The 17,138-nt window shown below is 51.8% G+C and overlaps 7 protein-coding genes across 7 annotated transcripts; 5 read left to right on the top strand and 2 right to left on the bottom strand.

Annotated features, from left to right (window-relative positions):
• The first annotated feature begins 238 nt into the window (after positions 1–238).
• Positions 239–1,707, top strand: K489DRAFT_379629 (LUC7-domain-containing protein). The gene has a single exon (XM_033604699.1). The coding sequence runs from the start codon at positions 378–380 to the stop codon at positions 1,251–1,253; it is 876 nt and encodes a 291-aa protein (XP_033460669.1). The 5' UTR covers positions 239–377; the 3' UTR covers positions 1,254–1,707.
• An 839-nt stretch (positions 1,708–2,546) lies between these two features.
• On the bottom strand, positions 2,547–4,818 carry K489DRAFT_379628 (uncharacterized protein). Its single transcript, XM_033604698.1, has 3 exons — positions 4,567–4,818; positions 4,194–4,348; positions 2,547–4,138 (listed from the first exon to the last, which is right to left on the bottom strand). Exons 1-3 carry the CDS (start codon positions 4,579–4,581, stop codon positions 3,043–3,045), a joined length of 1,266 nt encoding a protein of 421 aa, XP_033460668.1. The 5' UTR covers positions 4,582–4,818; the 3' UTR covers positions 2,547–3,042.
• Positions 4,819–5,127: 309 nt separating this feature from the next.
• K489DRAFT_202182 (uncharacterized protein) lies at positions 5,128–6,447 on the top strand. The gene is made up of 4 exons (XM_033599603.1): positions 5,128–5,144; positions 5,439–6,091; positions 6,219–6,356; positions 6,401–6,447. Exons 2-3 carry the CDS (start codon positions 5,570–5,572, stop codon positions 6,225–6,227), a joined length of 531 nt encoding a protein of 176 aa, XP_033460667.1. The 5' UTR covers positions 5,128–5,144; positions 5,439–5,569; the 3' UTR covers positions 6,228–6,356; positions 6,401–6,447.
• Positions 6,436–6,896, top strand: K489DRAFT_317621 (uncharacterized protein; the record flags this gene model as incomplete). Its single annotated transcript, XM_033601253.1, is given in 2 exon segments — positions 6,436–6,766; positions 6,781–6,896. Coding segments are annotated over 2 exon segments (447 nt in total), but the record flags the coding sequence as incomplete, so codon positions are not given.
• Positions 6,897–7,182: 286 nt separating this feature from the next.
• Positions 7,183–10,022, top strand: K489DRAFT_379625 (uncharacterized protein). The gene has a single exon (XM_033604697.1). It carries the CDS (start codon positions 7,603–7,605, stop codon positions 9,634–9,636), a length of 2,034 nt encoding a protein of 677 aa, XP_033460665.1. The 5' UTR covers positions 7,183–7,602; the 3' UTR covers positions 9,637–10,022.
• K489DRAFT_379623 (F-actin-capping protein-like protein subunit alpha-2) lies at positions 9,981–11,442 on the top strand. The gene is made up of 6 exons (XM_033604696.1): positions 9,981–10,105; positions 10,159–10,177; positions 10,235–10,350; positions 10,403–10,492; positions 10,555–11,052; positions 11,112–11,442. Exons 1-6 carry the CDS (start codon positions 10,049–10,051, stop codon positions 11,145–11,147), a joined length of 816 nt encoding a protein of 271 aa, XP_033460664.1. The 5' UTR covers positions 9,981–10,048; the 3' UTR covers positions 11,148–11,442.
• On the bottom strand, positions 11,292–17,128 carry K489DRAFT_379622 (uncharacterized protein). The gene is made up of 2 exons (XM_033604695.1): positions 11,450–17,128; positions 11,292–11,372 (listed from the first exon to the last, which is right to left on the bottom strand). Exon 1 carries the CDS (start codon positions 16,861–16,863, stop codon positions 11,545–11,547), a length of 5,319 nt encoding a protein of 1,772 aa, XP_033460663.1. The 5' UTR covers positions 16,864–17,128; the 3' UTR covers positions 11,292–11,372; positions 11,450–11,544.
• Between the last annotated feature and the right edge of the window lie 10 nt (positions 17,129–17,138).

Genomic DNA, 17,138 nt, shown 5'->3' with positions numbered 1-17,138 from the left:
TCATGTGAATGAGCATGCTGTAAATTCAACGACGGACTAGGATATTAGCCTAGATCTGCGCTGCATGGGCATTCATATCTCGTAATTGAAATGGCGAAGGTCGCGCCATTGAGCGCCCACTTATTTCCACAGTTTGGAGATTCCGGATGTAGGAGGGACTAGGGTTGAACAACCCTAGGGCGAAGACTTTCGCGATACGATGCGTACCTGCATTAGATCGAAAGTTCTTCGTGAATCTCGATGTTCTTGTCATGAAGTCAATTATTTTCGCGCGGCTTTGACCTCGAGACCATTCAACACAACTCTTCGGAACGAAACGCGACAAACTTGCCTGTAATCGACACAACAAAGCCCTTCTCTTTGAACGCCCGCCCAGCATGGCGGCCGAGCAACGGAAGCTGCTTGAGCAGCTCATGGGCGAGCAGGCCATGGCAGCGCCAGGCGCACAGCGTCAGACGGCGCTGACCATGACCGACTACAAAGTATGCCGATCCTATCTCTGTGGCAGCTGCCCGCATGATCTTTTCACCAACACGAAGCAAGATCTCGGTCCGTGCAGCAAAGCGCATCAGCCCAACCTCCGCGAAGAGTACCAGAATGCCTCAGAGGAGCAAAAGCGAGAATGGGGGTTTGAATTCGACTATCAGCGCGACATAGCCAAGTATGTGGGCGACTGTGATCGTCGAATCGATCAAGCACAGCGACGTCTTGAGAAGACCCCGGACGAGATACGCCAGACCAACGCGCTATTGAAGCAGATCAACGACCTGCGAGGAACGATTGAGTGTGGTATTGAGGAGGTTGAGATCATGGCAGAGGAAGGCGCGGTCAATATTGCAGTCCAGGACTACCACGCTATTCGACTCAAAAAATTACAGAAGGAAGAGCGGGAACGGGAGCTCAAGGCGTTGGCAGATACATCAGGACCATCAGGCCACCAGAAGCTTCAGGTTTGCGATGTCTGTGGTGCATACTTATCTCGGTTGGACAATGATCGTCGTCTTGCGGATCACTTCTTTGGCAAAATGCACTTGGGATACGCTCAAATGCGCAAGGAGAATGAGAAATTGTCAAAAGAGCTCAAAGGACGTCAACCACCAGTGAGGAACGAGCCCACAGATGACGGCTCAAGGTACGATGACGGCTATGGACGAGGCAGCTATGGTGGAGGTGGTGGTGGTTACGGCAGAGGTGGAGGAGGAGGTGGTGGTTACGGTCGCGGTGGTGGTGGTCGAAGAGGAGGGCGATGGTGAAAGGGGCATAGGCTCTCTTCTCTCGCCATCTCTACGACCCCATTTGAATTTTAGCGTGGAGTTGGGGCGTTCAGATACCGGGTATTGTCGTTTCTTGACCTGCAATTCGAGGATGAAATGTACCTTACTGTAACATTGACCCGATCATCATTGTATCATCAATTGAAAAAGTACACTCTCGGCCGCTCTACAGCGTCGCCCGTTTGCTCTCGGTCCCATAGCCGACGGTCGGGCTGTAAACCGCATTCCAAAGGCCGTCAGCTGTTGAGCGAACGTATCATTCCGCTGTCCAACTGCATATTCAAGTAAAGCTTCAAGAGCAAGGCGCACACGGCCATCTCGCGCGCAGTCGTAGTTTCAGAAACAAGACTTGTACACAGATTGTGCTTGCGACTCTATTCGGATTCGGCTCTACCTATGGAAGTCGCTCCTATTGTTCGTTTTGAAGGGCTCCAGGGCTTACATCACAGTCTAATGGCAGAAAATCATCAGCACGACTGCAACATTTCCTATAGGAGTGGTCTAAACTTACGCAAGGAATGATGCAGCACTGGCAATCATCTCCACACCAGCATGGCAGCTTCACTGGGGGTTTGGCAAGAGGTCCCTTCATCAGTGACGACGAACCTGAGCTCGAGGATGAGACCGAAGCTGTTGATGGAGGCATATCTTCGATGTGGTCTGAACTGATTTCTTGTAGTTGTACGATGTGAATATCAAGGAACAATACTTGAGATATGCGTGTTGTCTTCGACTGTGCTACAAGAGGAACGGAGTGTGCCAACTTTGTGGGTTTCCACGCGGCGCGGCATTACATGTGCCCAAGTGTGTATACAGTTGTCTTGCGGATATCATTGGTGCGCATGAGGACGCCTACGTCATCAGTATGCAGCTCAAAGAATGACTTCCCGGACCGTCCGACGTATCCCCACATGCAAGTGCACTTGCATGCTCGTGATGCTTCGGTGCGCCGGCGATTAGCGATGTGGCAATTGGAGAGAAACACTGCGTCTATGAAGCAGGAACTTCGTGAGCAGGCGCAAATGTGCCACGAGACATCTGTGCCAATGCAGGCGCCAACAATGTACACAGCCTGTTGCATTTGTTAATCATAAGATAACAGAAGTCTCTCCGCGATCTAGCAAACCTCCTCCAATGTCCCACTACTATCAAGCATAGCAGCTAACAAAGTACCGAATGCTGAAATCGATAACATCGAACTGCTATAGGTGAGGATCATTCACTACTGTCGCAACCTCGTCAGTATATAACATCGACATTGACAGACTACTAGTGAAGCTTTTATTGAGATAAAACAAAGCAACATGTGCCAGCACAAACAAACCATGGCTTCTACGCTTCTCGCTAAGCCATCGAAAGCCATGAAGCCGGCTCCCAAACCAGGCTGCATTGAGATTCCCTGTGGACCGGATTGCTCCTGGTACGTAGACCATCATACTTGTCCTTAGCGTATCCTCGTTGACACTACATGGTAGCGAGCTTTGCTGCATTCCGTGCACCGTGATGTAGGGCAATGAGAAATTCATCTTGGCTCATAACTTTCAATGTGCTACGAGGAGAATGCTAGACCTATGTAGCAAGGAAATGCAGGTTTTGATCAGCGAAGAAGTTTCCGTCGTGATGAGCCAACAGTGCCTCTCGTAATTATCCACAGCCTCGTCCGCACTGTCCCACAAACAGCGTCTGTATGAGAGAAGTTCTGAGCCGATGCCGAATGCCAGATGCGATCCGTTGATTCGTCCCTTGAAGCAAGCGATATCGAAAATCATCACACTTCCTTCCACGTCATACCTGAGCGCTCTCCCATCGGTGTCGGAACTGCGTTTGAATCGCCAAACGGATTGTCATCGTCTTCCGCGTCGTCCTGATCGTCGTCGTCCTCGACCGGAGTTTTGTGGAAAGTAGGAACAGGTGGCATCGGGATAGACACAGGTCGTTGTGGCTGTGGAGGTGGCTTGGCCTCTTCATGTACGTCCAGCTTTGCCATTCCTTGATTGATGTTGGCAGTGTGAGCATCTCTTGGTGACGTCGGTGCCCCATCATCCTGCCAGTCGCTATCGCTATCATCGCTGATGCTTCGATCCATAATCTCAAAGGCGGTCAAAGCCTTCACGAGCTCATCATTGGCATTAACGAGACTTCCGATCCATTGGTCTGATTCGACGTGTTGGATGTAGTACAATATCTTTCGGCGCAAGTTTTTGCAAGCATCAAAACGGCGCATGACTTCAGCATTCTCGGACAATTTTTCTTGCTCTCGGTTGACCAATTGAAGACCATTGAGCAGATTCGTGGAAGCAATTGTTGCTTGCGCAATTGCCGTTGTCATGTTGTCCTTCTCCTTGGACAAATTGAAAGTTTTACTTGACCCGCTCTTTTTGTCCCGGAAGAGCTTCGACGTAAGACTAGATGTGTTTGTCAAAGCAACAGGTCGACTGGGAGGCGAAGCCGGCGTGACGGGCTTAGGAGCAGGCGGTGCAGGCTTTGGTTTGCTAGGAGATGGCTTGGAACTGCTTTCGGCAAAGGGAGATGCATCTGGCTGCGCATCGGGATCGAGTGGTTCGCTGTCTCGCAGGACCTTCTGACGGGCGGCATCTGGTCGTTGCGTCTTGGGGAACTCCTTGTACAGATTGGCGATGCGTTCCATGCCAGGCTTGCCTTTGTACGCGTTGGCCCACTGAACGAACAACACCTTGCATTTCTTCCGCACTTGCGGATCAACGCCATCGTCCCTTGCCATCAGACGAAGCCTCTCCAACAGAGGCTCGTCCGAGCATGCTCGTTGGAATCTGGTTCCACCGTTTTCAATTAGTCCATCGAGAATTACAAGTGCTCGGATCTGTCGGTGCGGGCTGCCATATTTACTATAGAGTAACTTGGGTTAATTAATGGTTCATGTCTACTTAACTCTAGACTCACAGTTTCTTCCTTAGTGCCCTTGCAGCCTCAGCAGGGCCTGAATCTTGAATGCGAATCACCTCGACAAGGTTGAAGATGCCGCCGATATCGTCTTCTTCGTATTGTTCACTGGTCAATTGATCAACTTGAACTGTGACGGCCGTGTACGGCTTCTTCTACAGGTCATTTGTCCATGTCAGCTCCTAGCACCTAGCACTATGCTCTCCGTCGCTTTGCGTTCACGCTCGATAGATGTAATCTTAAGCTTCCGGTGCATGCATGAGCAGGTTCGTACGCAACGAGCATGCGGCAATGGCCCGTGGAGTCTGACCGTTGACATGCACCGACCAGTCCTCAGAATGACGCAATTGACTTCAAAGGACATGCAACTTACCGAGCCACTGAACATCTTGAGAGCTTGAATGGCAGATATTGCCGCACCAGAAGGGTAGGGAGTCGGATGTGTCTTCACGAGCTGTAAAAGCGCGTTGGATGGATCTAGGTCTAGACCCGAATAACGTGTGTGCTAGAGATCTGAACGTCTTTGCAGGGTACTATATGTGAACCGCCAGCCTTTTAATCTGCTGTATCTGGGTAACTGGAGAGATAACAGGAGACCTTGGAATAAAACCACGGCGTGACTTTCATTAGAAGAGCATGAAGTACGCTTCAGAAGTGATCTCCTTCCTCTTTGGACATCTTTGCCCGTGAAGTCCAAGGCAGCCCTGGAGGCTAGCTGCTGTGGTGCACACCTGAGCAGGTCCAGCTTGCTCCAACCCGGAGACGCTCAATTTCCAAGATCCATCTAGTCATGTGCCTCACTCGATGCACAATTGGTCTCTCGCTTTACGGTCGTGACCTGCCTTATATATACCAGAAAATTGCATCGTCGAACTTTCTTGCTATCGTATTTTGCTGCTTGACTACATATCTCATTCATTACCGGTGAGAACATCGAACACTGAAAGCGAGGTAGGTAAGTATAATCGTATCGGGTGACGAGTACAGCCCGTCGGTATCTCCGAAGAAACAGTTGGCAAGGGATACTACATTTGCCGGGTGATGACAACTGAGGTGCTCGGTAACATTCGGTATCAGATAAGGCAGACGCTTGATGCCTTAGTGGAATGAAATAGAGGCTCCAATGTATTGCACCTGTTGCTGATACGATGAACAACATGTCCATGTAGTAAAATAGGCTTGTCAAGTCATACCCATGTCCTCATGGACGTCATATGAACTTCTCACGAGGCCCGGCTATTACAGGACTCCGTCACGCCCTGTTATCAATGAACGACTTTTCATTTTGTGAATTCAGCAGAATATATGACCATGGTTGTCTTCGCTGTTATAAATGCTGATGAAACTGGCCGTCTCCAGGTGAAATTCCGAGCAAGATGATCAAGCGGAAAGCACGAGATGACGGCGTGACTTCGCGATCGTCGGTTTCACAAAAGCCATTGACTCGACGTGAGCATCGAGAAGCTACTACGAATGATGACGAGCGAGCGGCCATGGGGCATCGCTCGATCTTCTGCGAGGCTGGTGGTCTCGACGATGATATCGGTTGTTATGTGACGAAAGATATTCTTGACCAAACTTCCAGCGCGGAGCATTCTGATCGCCGTGACGAGGTCAGCGGATGGAAATCGAGCAAGGATAGTCATGAAACGTTGAGGCCCGCTCCACTGCTTGGACCACTGTCTACTTCAGTCACCACAATGTTCACGCCAACCTCCGTCGATGCAATACGAGCGGCACCAGGGCCTTGTGTCACATTGTATCAGCGACCGGAGATTCGTGCAGTCGAATCGAACTTTTCTCTACCATGGACACGATCGGACATCGATCAAGAGCAGGCCGCCACCTCAAGCGTGTCCCAAGATCTGTTGTCGCGTCGTAATCGGCCACACCCTCACGTGAGTACAGCGATGGGACCTCCGCGAACGTCGACCAAATTTCACTCAAATGATCAAATGCAGACTTGGGAGGAAGCTCAAACAGAAGAGGAAGACCTTAGAAGTGCAAAAGATAACGAGCCGCCAGCGAGAGTAGATAGTGCCCTGCAATGCTCCGCGGTCCAAGGGTCACCTCCACGGAACCGAAAACTCAACGTTCGCGAGGTTGATGAGCATGATGACTATGGTGGAGCGCTATTGTCAATGCTGGAAAGGGAACTTCTAAGTACGCATAAACCATTCATACCATCCTTTGCTGACTGTCTTCAGAAAAGAGGAAGCTGCAAACCGACACCCGTGATTTGCCAATCACACGCAAGCTATTCCCACAGCCAGTTTCAGACCATTCTGTAATCCTCGGAGTATCCAAAAGCGCCATGCTGCGAACTTGCTTTCGTCTGGGCGAAGCGCTGAATGCAGGCTGTCATGGCACTCGGCACAACGAGAACATTATCCTCGAACTATATGCACGCGTGACAGAATCATGGCGTGATGGCCTGCCATGGCGAAAGCAGCATTTTGTACTGCGGGACCTCTACCATGATAAGCCGCCGCATCTCCTTGCCCTCTATGGACATTGGAGCCAAGGCCAGCTATGGGCTGCCGATAGTGAAGTATTCCTCCATGCCGCTAAGGGTCGGGAATCAAAGCCAGGGTCATTGGCACGATGAAACGCGATGGTATGCAATGGAGACTCCAGATTCTAAGCATTTGGGAGGCAAGCTGGGAAGACATCAGGTGTGTCGCAGACGTGTGTTGCATTTGAGAACCACTGCCAAACGTAAAGTTGCGTTGTTGTTTTGTCATCGGACACTCGGCATGGCTGCCAGTGTCCTATACACACCTCTATATAGCTCCTGTAACGTACTGAGTAACGTTGATCGAACAGAAAGCGCAAATTTTCAACCGATTGCGCTGGTCCTCCATAGTCAGGAATTGTCGAAGTGCTCCAAGAAGGCGCACCGAAAGATCCGCTTGAAACTGCTAATGCTCTACATAATCTGCCGAAGCACATTATCACTGGCGTAAAACGATCGCAGAAAATACATGTCAGAAGCCCGTGTATGGATACTGCAGATTGTCGTTGGAGAAGGACTACTATCGTGCACACCCGGGGGCACTTCAGGACTTCGGATTGCAACCAGTCTAGCTGCGCCAAAGCGCGTCTCCTCACCGAATAATGTTCACGCAACGCAATTGGAAGAATATGCTCGTCAACGGACATTGAGAACTCATACTACCTCCATTGGCGATGTTTGGTACTGATGCTGTCAGACTTCTTAACGCGACACCTCTCTCGCGATTGGAACTCGTGGAATGCCAAATATAGATAGATCCTGCTCAGTCCATCTTCACCTCAGTTGACAGCTTCACATCTCTCTCTCTCTCTCTCTTTCTGCGAGTCTCAATATGAATAGCGCCACTGTCTTCATCTCCACCAGTGCCACAGATTTGTCTAAGTCTCCGCAGCGATGTTCATCGAGCAGCTCGTCACCAGCAATCGGCGTTCATCTCGCGCGCTGTCGGACCCGCCTGCCAGCTCCTCGGGCAATAGCGATAGTGCAGGTCATTGCCGCGTGTTAGGCGCACCATTCCAACACCATACAGCACACAGCAAGGACGACCACGACACGCTACCACCCTCCACTCCAGACCAGCAACGAGGTCCTCACGGGTTGATCGCCCGCGGCCTGACGCTGCAGCTTCCTACTGCTCGCACCGCAGATCCGACTACTTCTCTCTTTCACGATGCTCCATTGTCACCCAAATTAGATGCGCAAAGCATCTATATGCAGTCTCAGAACCAGACACACTCTCCTGCTACGAGTCTCCCAAGGCACTCGCGAGGCCTCGATTTTGCAAGAGCATGTACTACACTCGCTCATTCTACGATTGCCGAGCATAGCAGTCCAGATTCCTCACCCAGAGCAAGTCAGCGAGGGTTGAATATACCTGGTGGAAAGATGTCCTTCACGGGAATGGGATTGGACTCTCCGCGTCTCCATGGCGCCGGCAATGTGTCTTGGAACCACTTCGGGCCGGAGAGGAGTACACTCAGCAGTTCTGTCGGTAGTGTAAATATGTTGGCCTCTGACAGCGAAAGCTCTAGTGAAGATGGGGATACGAGTATGGCGGGTGACGAGGGAGACGACCCACTTCTCATGACTCCCCAGGTGCAAAAGATCGTCGACCACAGCGTGGCCACGCCATTCCAGACAAACACGACAGCAATCGGCGGCTCACTGTGGGGCAGCGGAGCACACTTCTCGCCAGCTCAAGGGTCTCTGGTTAAGACGATTCGGAAGCAAAGACTCGGCCGTAGCGGACGAAAGAATAGGCAGAGCTCGAGCAGCGCGAGTGGGAGTGGCTACAGCTCACTTGCATCTCCGCGGGCCTATTCTCCGCCGCCTATCAAGAGCATTGAATCTGGCGGGTATTTTGCCATGTCGCATGCCGCTCGGAGTCGACGGGAGAGCCTTGCTCTGGGGACCGATGGCCTACAGATCTCTAGTGGCAACGACAGTGGAGACGAAGCATTAGGCATGCCACCATCAACCCCTGGCGTCGTTCGTAGAGCTGTCACTCGTCGTGGGAATCTTCTTCCCAAGACAAAAGGTTTCGCAAGAATCCGTGCTGCATTAGCTGAGGAAGCTGCGCCGATTGATACCGACGTGCGACGTGAAGCCGAGACAATCAGGCAGGTACGAGAACGTGATAACAGCACCTCTGACTTTGAGCTGGGTTCCGCAACTGCTGCCTCGTCGCCAAATCTGCTGCCTGCGGTGCCAGAGGCCGCCCAGATAGACTTTGGCAAAGATCTCGATGGCGAAGGCACCACCATGAAGGGGCTCGGCGCGAATTTTGCTGCCCACGCCAATCGAAATAGTGGAGGTCCCGAATTTTGGAATAGGTTTGATCCCGCAATGCGAACACCACCACCGCCTGCTTTCTCGCGGCATGGCAGTGGCGCATCCGAATTGAATCTTGACCTTCCCTTTGGAGAAGGTATACAGTTCAGGCGGCCGCGAGCGCGATCATCTGCTTCGGACGCCTCAGAAGCCTTCTTCCCGGCAGGGGGCAGCAACAGCAACAATAATAACATCCACAACGGCGCGAGCTCCGGGGTGAACGACGACATGCATCTCAAAAAGTTCAAGCGTCGACGCGAAGATGACTTCGATATTGCGACCATTAAACGACGCGCTGTTTCTCCAGGAATGAGCTCACAGAACAGTCCAGTATTGGCAGCATCCCCTTCACATCGAGATGCGAACTCTTGGGGACAACCACCGGAACGCAAAGGGGAGCGCAAGGATTGGCCCTCCTCAAGTGGTATTGACATCGCCACCCTCACTCGAGCCAGTAGCGGCGGAAGCGGATCGATGAGCGTTACGCCTACAGGAAGTATGACACCGAACAACAATCTTGTGAACCAAGGAAAGAAGCTTGGTCTACAGCCTATGACTGATACGAATGACGGCCTTATGAAAATGAGCATCGAATGAGATACTCCGCTCCGGAATGGCGTTTACTTGCTAGGGACACCCGGCGTTGTTTCGTAATTGTGTATATTTCTACTTGATCGAACGTGAACGCATTATGAAATCCAACCGGCGGCATCTTACAAGTTTCCTCTCATCATACTGTATGTGCGCAGTTGCTGTCGCTGTCGCTGTTTGAGTCCGTGGGCGTGCCCCAGATACCTTGCCTCAGGCCAAAACCAGAAACGCTGTCGGTCAACCTGCCTTCAGGCAAATCAATATGGCTGGCCCTCAGCTCGCTTGCGCCCGCTGGACTGTATATGCCGACCCGCATTGCTGCTCTCACCAAGCGTCTAGTATAAACTACACTGTTCTTGGTTTCAATAACAAAACACATGCGCCGCATTCACAACAATTAGCCACACCATCGATCATCATGCCTTCAAAAGAAACCACGATCGCCTCGTTTATCGAGTCGGCACCACCGGGAGAGGTTGGTAGGAGCAGACCAATTCTTGTAGTTCCGGCTTGAGCTGACTTGCGCAGTTGTCAAATGTTGTGAATGGTCTGTGACTTGCGGATTCTTGAACGGAGGAAGGAAAACGCTGAACCATATCATCAGACATTAAGGCTCTTGCTGGCGGCCATCCCAACTTGTTGCGATCTCTCGACCCGGCCTTCCAAAAGTATAATGAGGAGCAGTTTACCACAATCAAACTGCCCGGCAGTAGTGAATCAGTACGCCACAAGACGCTTGCACGCCATATTTACTTGACTTACTCTAGATTAGACACTCATCAGCACTTACAACTCTTTGGGAGACGGACGCTACTTCGACACGACTAGTCAGACTTCGTTCGAAGTTGACCATGCTTCGCAAGTCTGTATACGCAATGTTTCCGATAGAACTCGAACTTTGAATGTATCTGACAACGGGAACAGAAAGCGTCAGCTGTTCAACAATATCCCCTAGAATCGCGCCACACAGATCTGGTCCGATCGCTGCAGAAATCATTTACCAACGCCTCGGCAGAGCATTTCCGATCCTCCTCGATTGGTGTCTATCCGACAGACAATGATTCGTCTATCGCCCTGGTCCTGGTGGCCAACAAGTACAGCCCACAAAACTTCTGGAACGGTCGTTGGAGAAGCGCGTACATCCTCAACACCGCGACTAACGCACTAAGTGGAACCATCAAAGCCGACGTGCACTATTATGAAGACGGTAACGTGCGCATGGCGACCTCAAAGAAAGTCGACATGAGCAGTTCGGGCAGCGCTGAGGCCATCGTGCGAGACATCGTCAAGGCGGAGAACAAGTTCCAGGAGGAGCTCAACCGCGCCTTCGTTGCTCTTGCCGAGGGTAGTTTCAAGGGCCTGCGACGACAATTACCGGTTACGCGACAGCGCGTGGAGTGGGAGAAGATTGGAGGTTACAGAGTAAGCTCCTTCGATATCGGCGTTATGCACCGTGAAAAATGGCTGACGGGAGAACACAGCTGGGACAAGACATTGGAGGCGGCCGCTCGAAATGATTCGGCACCCCGAACGTTGTACAACTTTGACCACTTGGTCTGTAACTCCGCAGGTATTCCTGTCTGCCATGGGACTCGAATGACTCATGTCTCATATGTGGCAATGATGTCCTTCGGCATCTGCCGTGTAGGGATGGAATAAGAACAGTACTCTATCAAAGCAATTTAAAAAAAATAGTGCTGCAAGCTCGCCTTCCCACCATCCTCGCAATTACTCGCACAGTACTAAAAAAGACTCGTGGAAATTAGCTTTTGATACAAGGCTATTTATCATATAGCATTAATACATGGTGTCATTCTACTTTTTATGTCTGCTTGATGTAGGGGCACCAGTCGGCAATTTCTGCGCCTTTGCCACGCGTGCTAGCATCTCCCTCGCGCCCAAGCGGCCACCACGCTACGATGCGCTGGGCGACACCACCGATGCCGACGGGTTCCTGCTGCTTACATATCGGCCGCTGCGCCAGCGATCTTGCTCCGCGAGGAAATCATCGTTGATCTCGAGCAGCTGTGCAGTTTGCATCTGAAGGCTGTGAAGTGCGCCCTCTAGAGTGAGACCATTTTCAGGTGTATGGGAAGACGTAAAGACGTCGTCGTTGTCAAGTGATGTGCCCGGATGTGGTGCTTGTATGAGTGTTTGTTGAAGGGCGCTCGTGTCGGTGGCGGTGGTGGGAAGGCTTTTGAGGGATGTTATCTCCTCCTGTGCGTTGTTCAGAGCGAGACGCAACAATGCATTGTCGCTTTGCAGCTGCTGGACTGCGGCATGACTGGACGAGTCATTTACGGGCGCCTCGATCACGTCTCGCGCACCCTCAATGTAGGCGATCGGAATCTCGTCAATGCTTTCGTTGACAAGATCTTCTGTGAGGGAGTCTTGCGGCTGTGAAAATGGCTCGTTTGTACCGTGCTCAACAACTTCGGGTTCGTGATTGAAGAAGATGTGAGATAGGCCCCGTGAAGTGGGTTCGGAGGCCTTGGGAGGGGTTTGTTCTTGAATTGAATTCTGTGGCGGGATCAATGCCCGGTCTCTAGGCAGAAGCTGATTGGAGTTGTGGTCGCCCACTTCGTCCGATTGTGGGAGCTTGTCTCTCTCGGCTCGCGCGGCCTCAAGCTCTCGCGCCGCAGTTTCCTGTAGATGATCCATCTCCACTGCGTGGCTTATACGCAGTTGTGCAAGTGCACCTTCGTGCGCTTGCACAAGTGACGAGCGCTCGCCCTTCTCCCGGTCGGCAAAGAACCGTTCGACTTCAGCAATATGTAGTTCGTGCGTCTGAACAAGTCCTTGAATGGCTTTTTGATGCTCGCCGTCCCGATCGCGAAGGCTCGCGTCCAAAGCTTCCTTGGCAAGCCGCTCCGCCGAGGCGAGCTGGGCCCTGTGCTCTTCTTGCAGGTCAGCCACAGTCTGTTTGTGGATCTGTTCCAGCTCAAATGACCGCGCCGTAACGCTTTGCTCGATCTCGGCGATCCGTGCTGTGTACCCCCGAATGACCTCCTCCACCGCTGCCTCATGTGCGGAGTCACGCTCTGCTCGATCGCTTTGCGCGTGATCCTGAGATCTCTTAACAATCTCAGCCAATTGAGCGCCATGTTCTTGTGTCAGTGCAGCGAGTGCGGCAGCATGCTCCCGATCGCGATCGCTGCTGATCTTTTCAGACTGCTGTAACGCCGCACTCTCGATTTTTGCAACGTGTGAAGCGTGCTCTGCTTTCAGCGTGGACAGCGCATCCTCAAATTCCCGTTCGCGGGTTGCCGAATTATCCTCTTGACCTTTGATGGACCTCGTCTCGATTTCAGTAAGGCGTGCGGTGTGCTCCGCTTTCAACTCAGAAAGCGCTAGTCCATGAAGACGACCACGTTCGGCTGCGCTTGCTTCAAAGTCTTGCGATAGCTTCGCCTCGACCTCGGCCAGCTGAGCAGCATGATCATCTTGCATTTTAGCAAGTGTCATTTCATAGTTTCGCTCACGTTCAATTGAAAGAGCGTGTGCATCTTGCGACGCTTTCTCCTCCGCGGCAGCAAGCTGGAGAGCATATTCTCCTTTCAATGTTGCCAAGGCCACAGCATGGTTTTGGTCGCGCTCAATGCCAGCACTGTGCAGCTGTTCGTCGGCCGCTTTTTGCACTGCAGCGATATCGTTGGCGTGCTTTGCCATGATCTGTTCTACCTCGTGCGTGTGCTGATCGGACAACGAAGCCAGCGACTTCACATGCCTGCTTTCACGCTCGTCTGAATCTTGAGAGAAAGTGTCAAGCACTTTTTGCAAGCCAGTCAGTTCGTCTTGAAGTTTGCTGAGAGACGATTCCGTGTTTTGTTTTTCATGAATGGCTGTCGCGCTCGCCTGTGTGGCTTCTTTGAGCTGAATCTCCAGCTGTTCAATCTGTAAATTACTATCCTGGAATCTTCGCGCCACCTGATCGAATTTCGTCCTCAGCTCCTCAAGGTGTTCATTCGCCTTTGCATGCTCCTGTCGCAGCGTTCCGATCTCAACATTCTGCGCCTCGAAATCGTTGAACTTCTGAAGAATGGTGGAGTGGGCTTCACTGAGCTGCGTAAACTCATGTTCTGCCTTTTGGCGCGCGTCGTGAGAGTCTTCGAGCTTGTGCTGCAGGATCTGAATTTGGTCTTGGAACTCCTCTGCGATCTGGCCCGAGCTTGAATTCTCGACCGCAGTGGACGACTGGACGTGTGACAGCTCCTGCTGTAACGATGCCACTGTGCCTTCCAGTTCTTCGATGGCATTGGTCTTGACGAGGACGATGTTGTCTTTCTCAGTCAGTGCATCGGCCTGGGCAATCTCCAATCTGCCTTTTTCTTGAGCGAGCGAGTCAAGATCGCTCTGTAGTCGGGCAATCTTTTCATTGTTTTCGATTTCAAGGTTTGAAGCAGTCTGCTGAGCACGCTGCAACTCGGATTTGAGCTCGTCAACAGTTTTTTCGTGAAGTGCGGCCGCGCTCTCCAGCAGATTGATTTTGTCGTTCGCATCAGCGCTTTCCTGCGCCGCAATCTTGATCTGATCTTGCAGATCTTCGATAGTCTTGGAACTGCTCTGCATTGATTCGTCTCCGACTTGTTGCAATTTTCGAACCTCGTCCTGAAGATTCTCAATTGCCGCGTGACTCGCAGCTAAATCTGAAACATGGCCGTCGATCTCAGTTTGCTTTTCCTCGATAAGCGCAGTATTCTTCGCAAGCGCGTCTCGAAGGTTCGCCAGTACTTCTCGCGTACTAGATTCACTGGTTTTCAAGGTCCGAAGCTCGTCTTGAAGGTCTTCCACATGTTTGTCGTCCGCGGTTGACAGCTTGTGTAGTTCCTCCTTGAGTTGCTGTTCGAGGTCCTCCTTGAGTTGCTGTGTAGTCCGGAGTTCGTTCTGCAGCTGCTCGATTGCTTCGCGGCTGTTAGCCTTCTCGCTATCCAACTGCCTCGCGGCCTCTTCTAGCTTATTATGTTTCTCAGCCAATTCGGTCTGTACGATGTCAAGCTGAGTCTGAATTTCTTTCTCTTGCGCTAGCAAAGTGGCTTCAAGCTCGGCCCTCGCAGTTGCAGCCCGTTCCTGCTCTTCCAATGACTCCTTCTGGGTTTTCTCCAACTGTTCAGTATGAACTCTCGTTGCATTGGCACGAGCCTGCTCGAACTCCTCTTCAAGCTGTCTTCGTACGTCCTGCAACAACCTGTCCGACTCCTGGGCGCTCAGTGTCCTCTCATCCGCTGCTTTCGACTGCATCTCTGAAATATCTTTCTCCAGTCGTTCGCGCAGTTCCTTTAGATTCTTTTCCGCTTGTTGTTGAATAGCATTGTTTTGTTCCGCAGAGTCATCCTTGATCTTTTGAATTTCCAGCTCCTGCGCTTTGTGCAATTCTTGGATTGCCTCAGCTTGACGGGTCTCAGAGTCGGTGTGAGCCTGCGCGACGCGCTCTTGAGCGGCTTGACTACGCCGCTTCTCCTCCTCCAATTCTGCCTGGAGCGCGTTTATGCGGATCTGTGCTTCTTCATTTAGCTTGTCCTGGGCATCGGCATCGGCGTCGAGCTGCACTTGACATCGATCTATCTCCTGCTTGAGATCTTCCACAACCTGCGCCAATTTGTCTCGATCATCAGTCTTTTCAAGGAGTTCCTTTCTAAGGGCGTCCTGAACTGCTGCGATCTTTGATTCTACTCCTTGCAGCTCGGTCGGATGCTTAGATATTTCGAGTTTCAGCTTCGAGATCTCCTCTGCATGCGACTCTTCTAATGCGGCGAGGGCTAATTCTTTTTCGCTTATCAGTGCATCGATCTCGTTCGAATGATCCTCCTGATATGATTCTAGCGATGAGTGGTAGTCGTGTTTGAGTGATTCAACTTCTGTCTGAGATTCTTCCTGTAGCGCGAGGAGATGAAGTTTATGGGCCGCCTTGATGGCTTTGAGGGCCGCGTCCTGTGACTCTAGCGTTTTGGCCATCTCAGATGCATGCTCCGTCTTTGACCGTGATAGGGACTTTTCGTGTTGCGCCTCGAGAAGACGCACTGTGTTTTCGTGACTGTCTCTGAGCGATTGCAGTGCATGTTCATGCTCTTCAAGTGCGATTACCTGTCGGGGTTCGTTCGCCTGTTGGGATGAGATATCTCGTGATAGCGCATCTTTACTGGTTCCGGAATCTTGGGCTTCTACTTGTACTTTCATACTTTTCATCCCAGCAGTTACCGTGTCTGACATCTCTTTGACAGTTTCTAACTGCTTCGTTGCGGCGCTCAATTCTTGTCGAGTGTTTTCTAGCGCCGCTTCGACTGCATCTCGGTCTTCATGGCTCGAGATGAGCTGCGCTTTGAGTTGATCGCATTCGGAGGTAACGGAGGCAAGGTCGCGTCTCGCCGCGGTGAGCCGATCCAACAAAGCCTGACGCTCATTCTCCTGGCCGATTGCCCGATCATCGCCGAGGCCTTGGGTTTGATCTTGAGAACTCAAGGACTCGTCAAGATTATTGGTGATATTGGATAATGTTTCGAAATTTGCATGCACAGAGTTGGGACTCGAGGTATGGTCGAAGTGAGATGTATCGAGTGGAGTTCTGGGTGAAGCAAGATCCCGACCGATGGCGTTGTCGTTCGCCTCGACCTCTCCATCCAACTCCAATTCATCTCCAGGCGCCGTGGCAATTTCCGCATCCTCCTCTTGGCGCGCTGAGCTTTCCTCGGTGATGGTATCTCTGGACACAGGACGAGCTACGTTATCCGTGCTGGCGACAGATTCGATAGTGGAAGACCGCTTCGCGCGAGCTGGCGCCGGTTTTACGCCCGCTGCAGCGAGGCTTGAAGGTCTCACCTTTGTGCCGATAGTTCCGGTGCGAGAAACAGTCGAGGCTGAGCTTGGCGGTCGCTTTGGAGGTGTGCCACCCAAGGTTGTCCTTCGAGTCTTGTCCAATCCAGCATCGGCTTTTGTTGCGCGCGAGGCAAGTGTAGAAGTTGTCGCAGAAGTGGTTGACCGAGCAAGGCGCCGAGCCTCCAAGCTATCCGGTTTCGAAGCAACAGTCGGAGATTTCTCAGTGGTTGATTTACGGACCGAGGGTGCCAACGGCCGAGTTGGCGTTCTTGTGGCAGGCGTGGATGTAGTTGCCCGCGACGCAGCCGTGCTTGACCGCGTTGGTGCCTGCGACGAAGCAGTTGGTCTGGGGCCGACCGATAATCTCGAAGAGACCGGTGGTGTGACTTTTTTGGCATCAGCGCCTGCAGGAGGGTTGACCATGGTGAGATGCAGATTCTGTAATGATGCGCTGTCGCTTTCAATGTTCCGTGATCAGTAGCTTGAGTGAGCCCTTCAAGCAGCTCTTGAAGGCGTATCGCACGGCTGTCGGTGGCACAGGTAGCACCAGTGATGTTCTTTTTGATACGGGTGTAATAGCTGCGTCCGAAAGCAAGTCAATGTCCACCAGAACACTGACTTCGAGATGCCGCTCGAGTGTGGTGGTTGTGTAAAAGAAGTCGTCGCAAACCAATGGTCGCTGGACGGGATGCTCCCCG

This window comes from Dissoconium aciculare, assembly GCF_010015565.1.
Source record: "Dissoconium aciculare CBS 342.82 unplaced genomic scaffold K489scaffold_5, whole genome shotgun sequence".
NCBI classification, from domain to species: Eukaryota; Fungi; Ascomycota; class Dothideomycetes; order Mycosphaerellales; family Dissoconiaceae; genus Dissoconium; species Dissoconium aciculare.
Note: the sequence above shows the minus strand (reverse complement) of the source record. Positions and strands in the feature narration are given on the sequence as shown.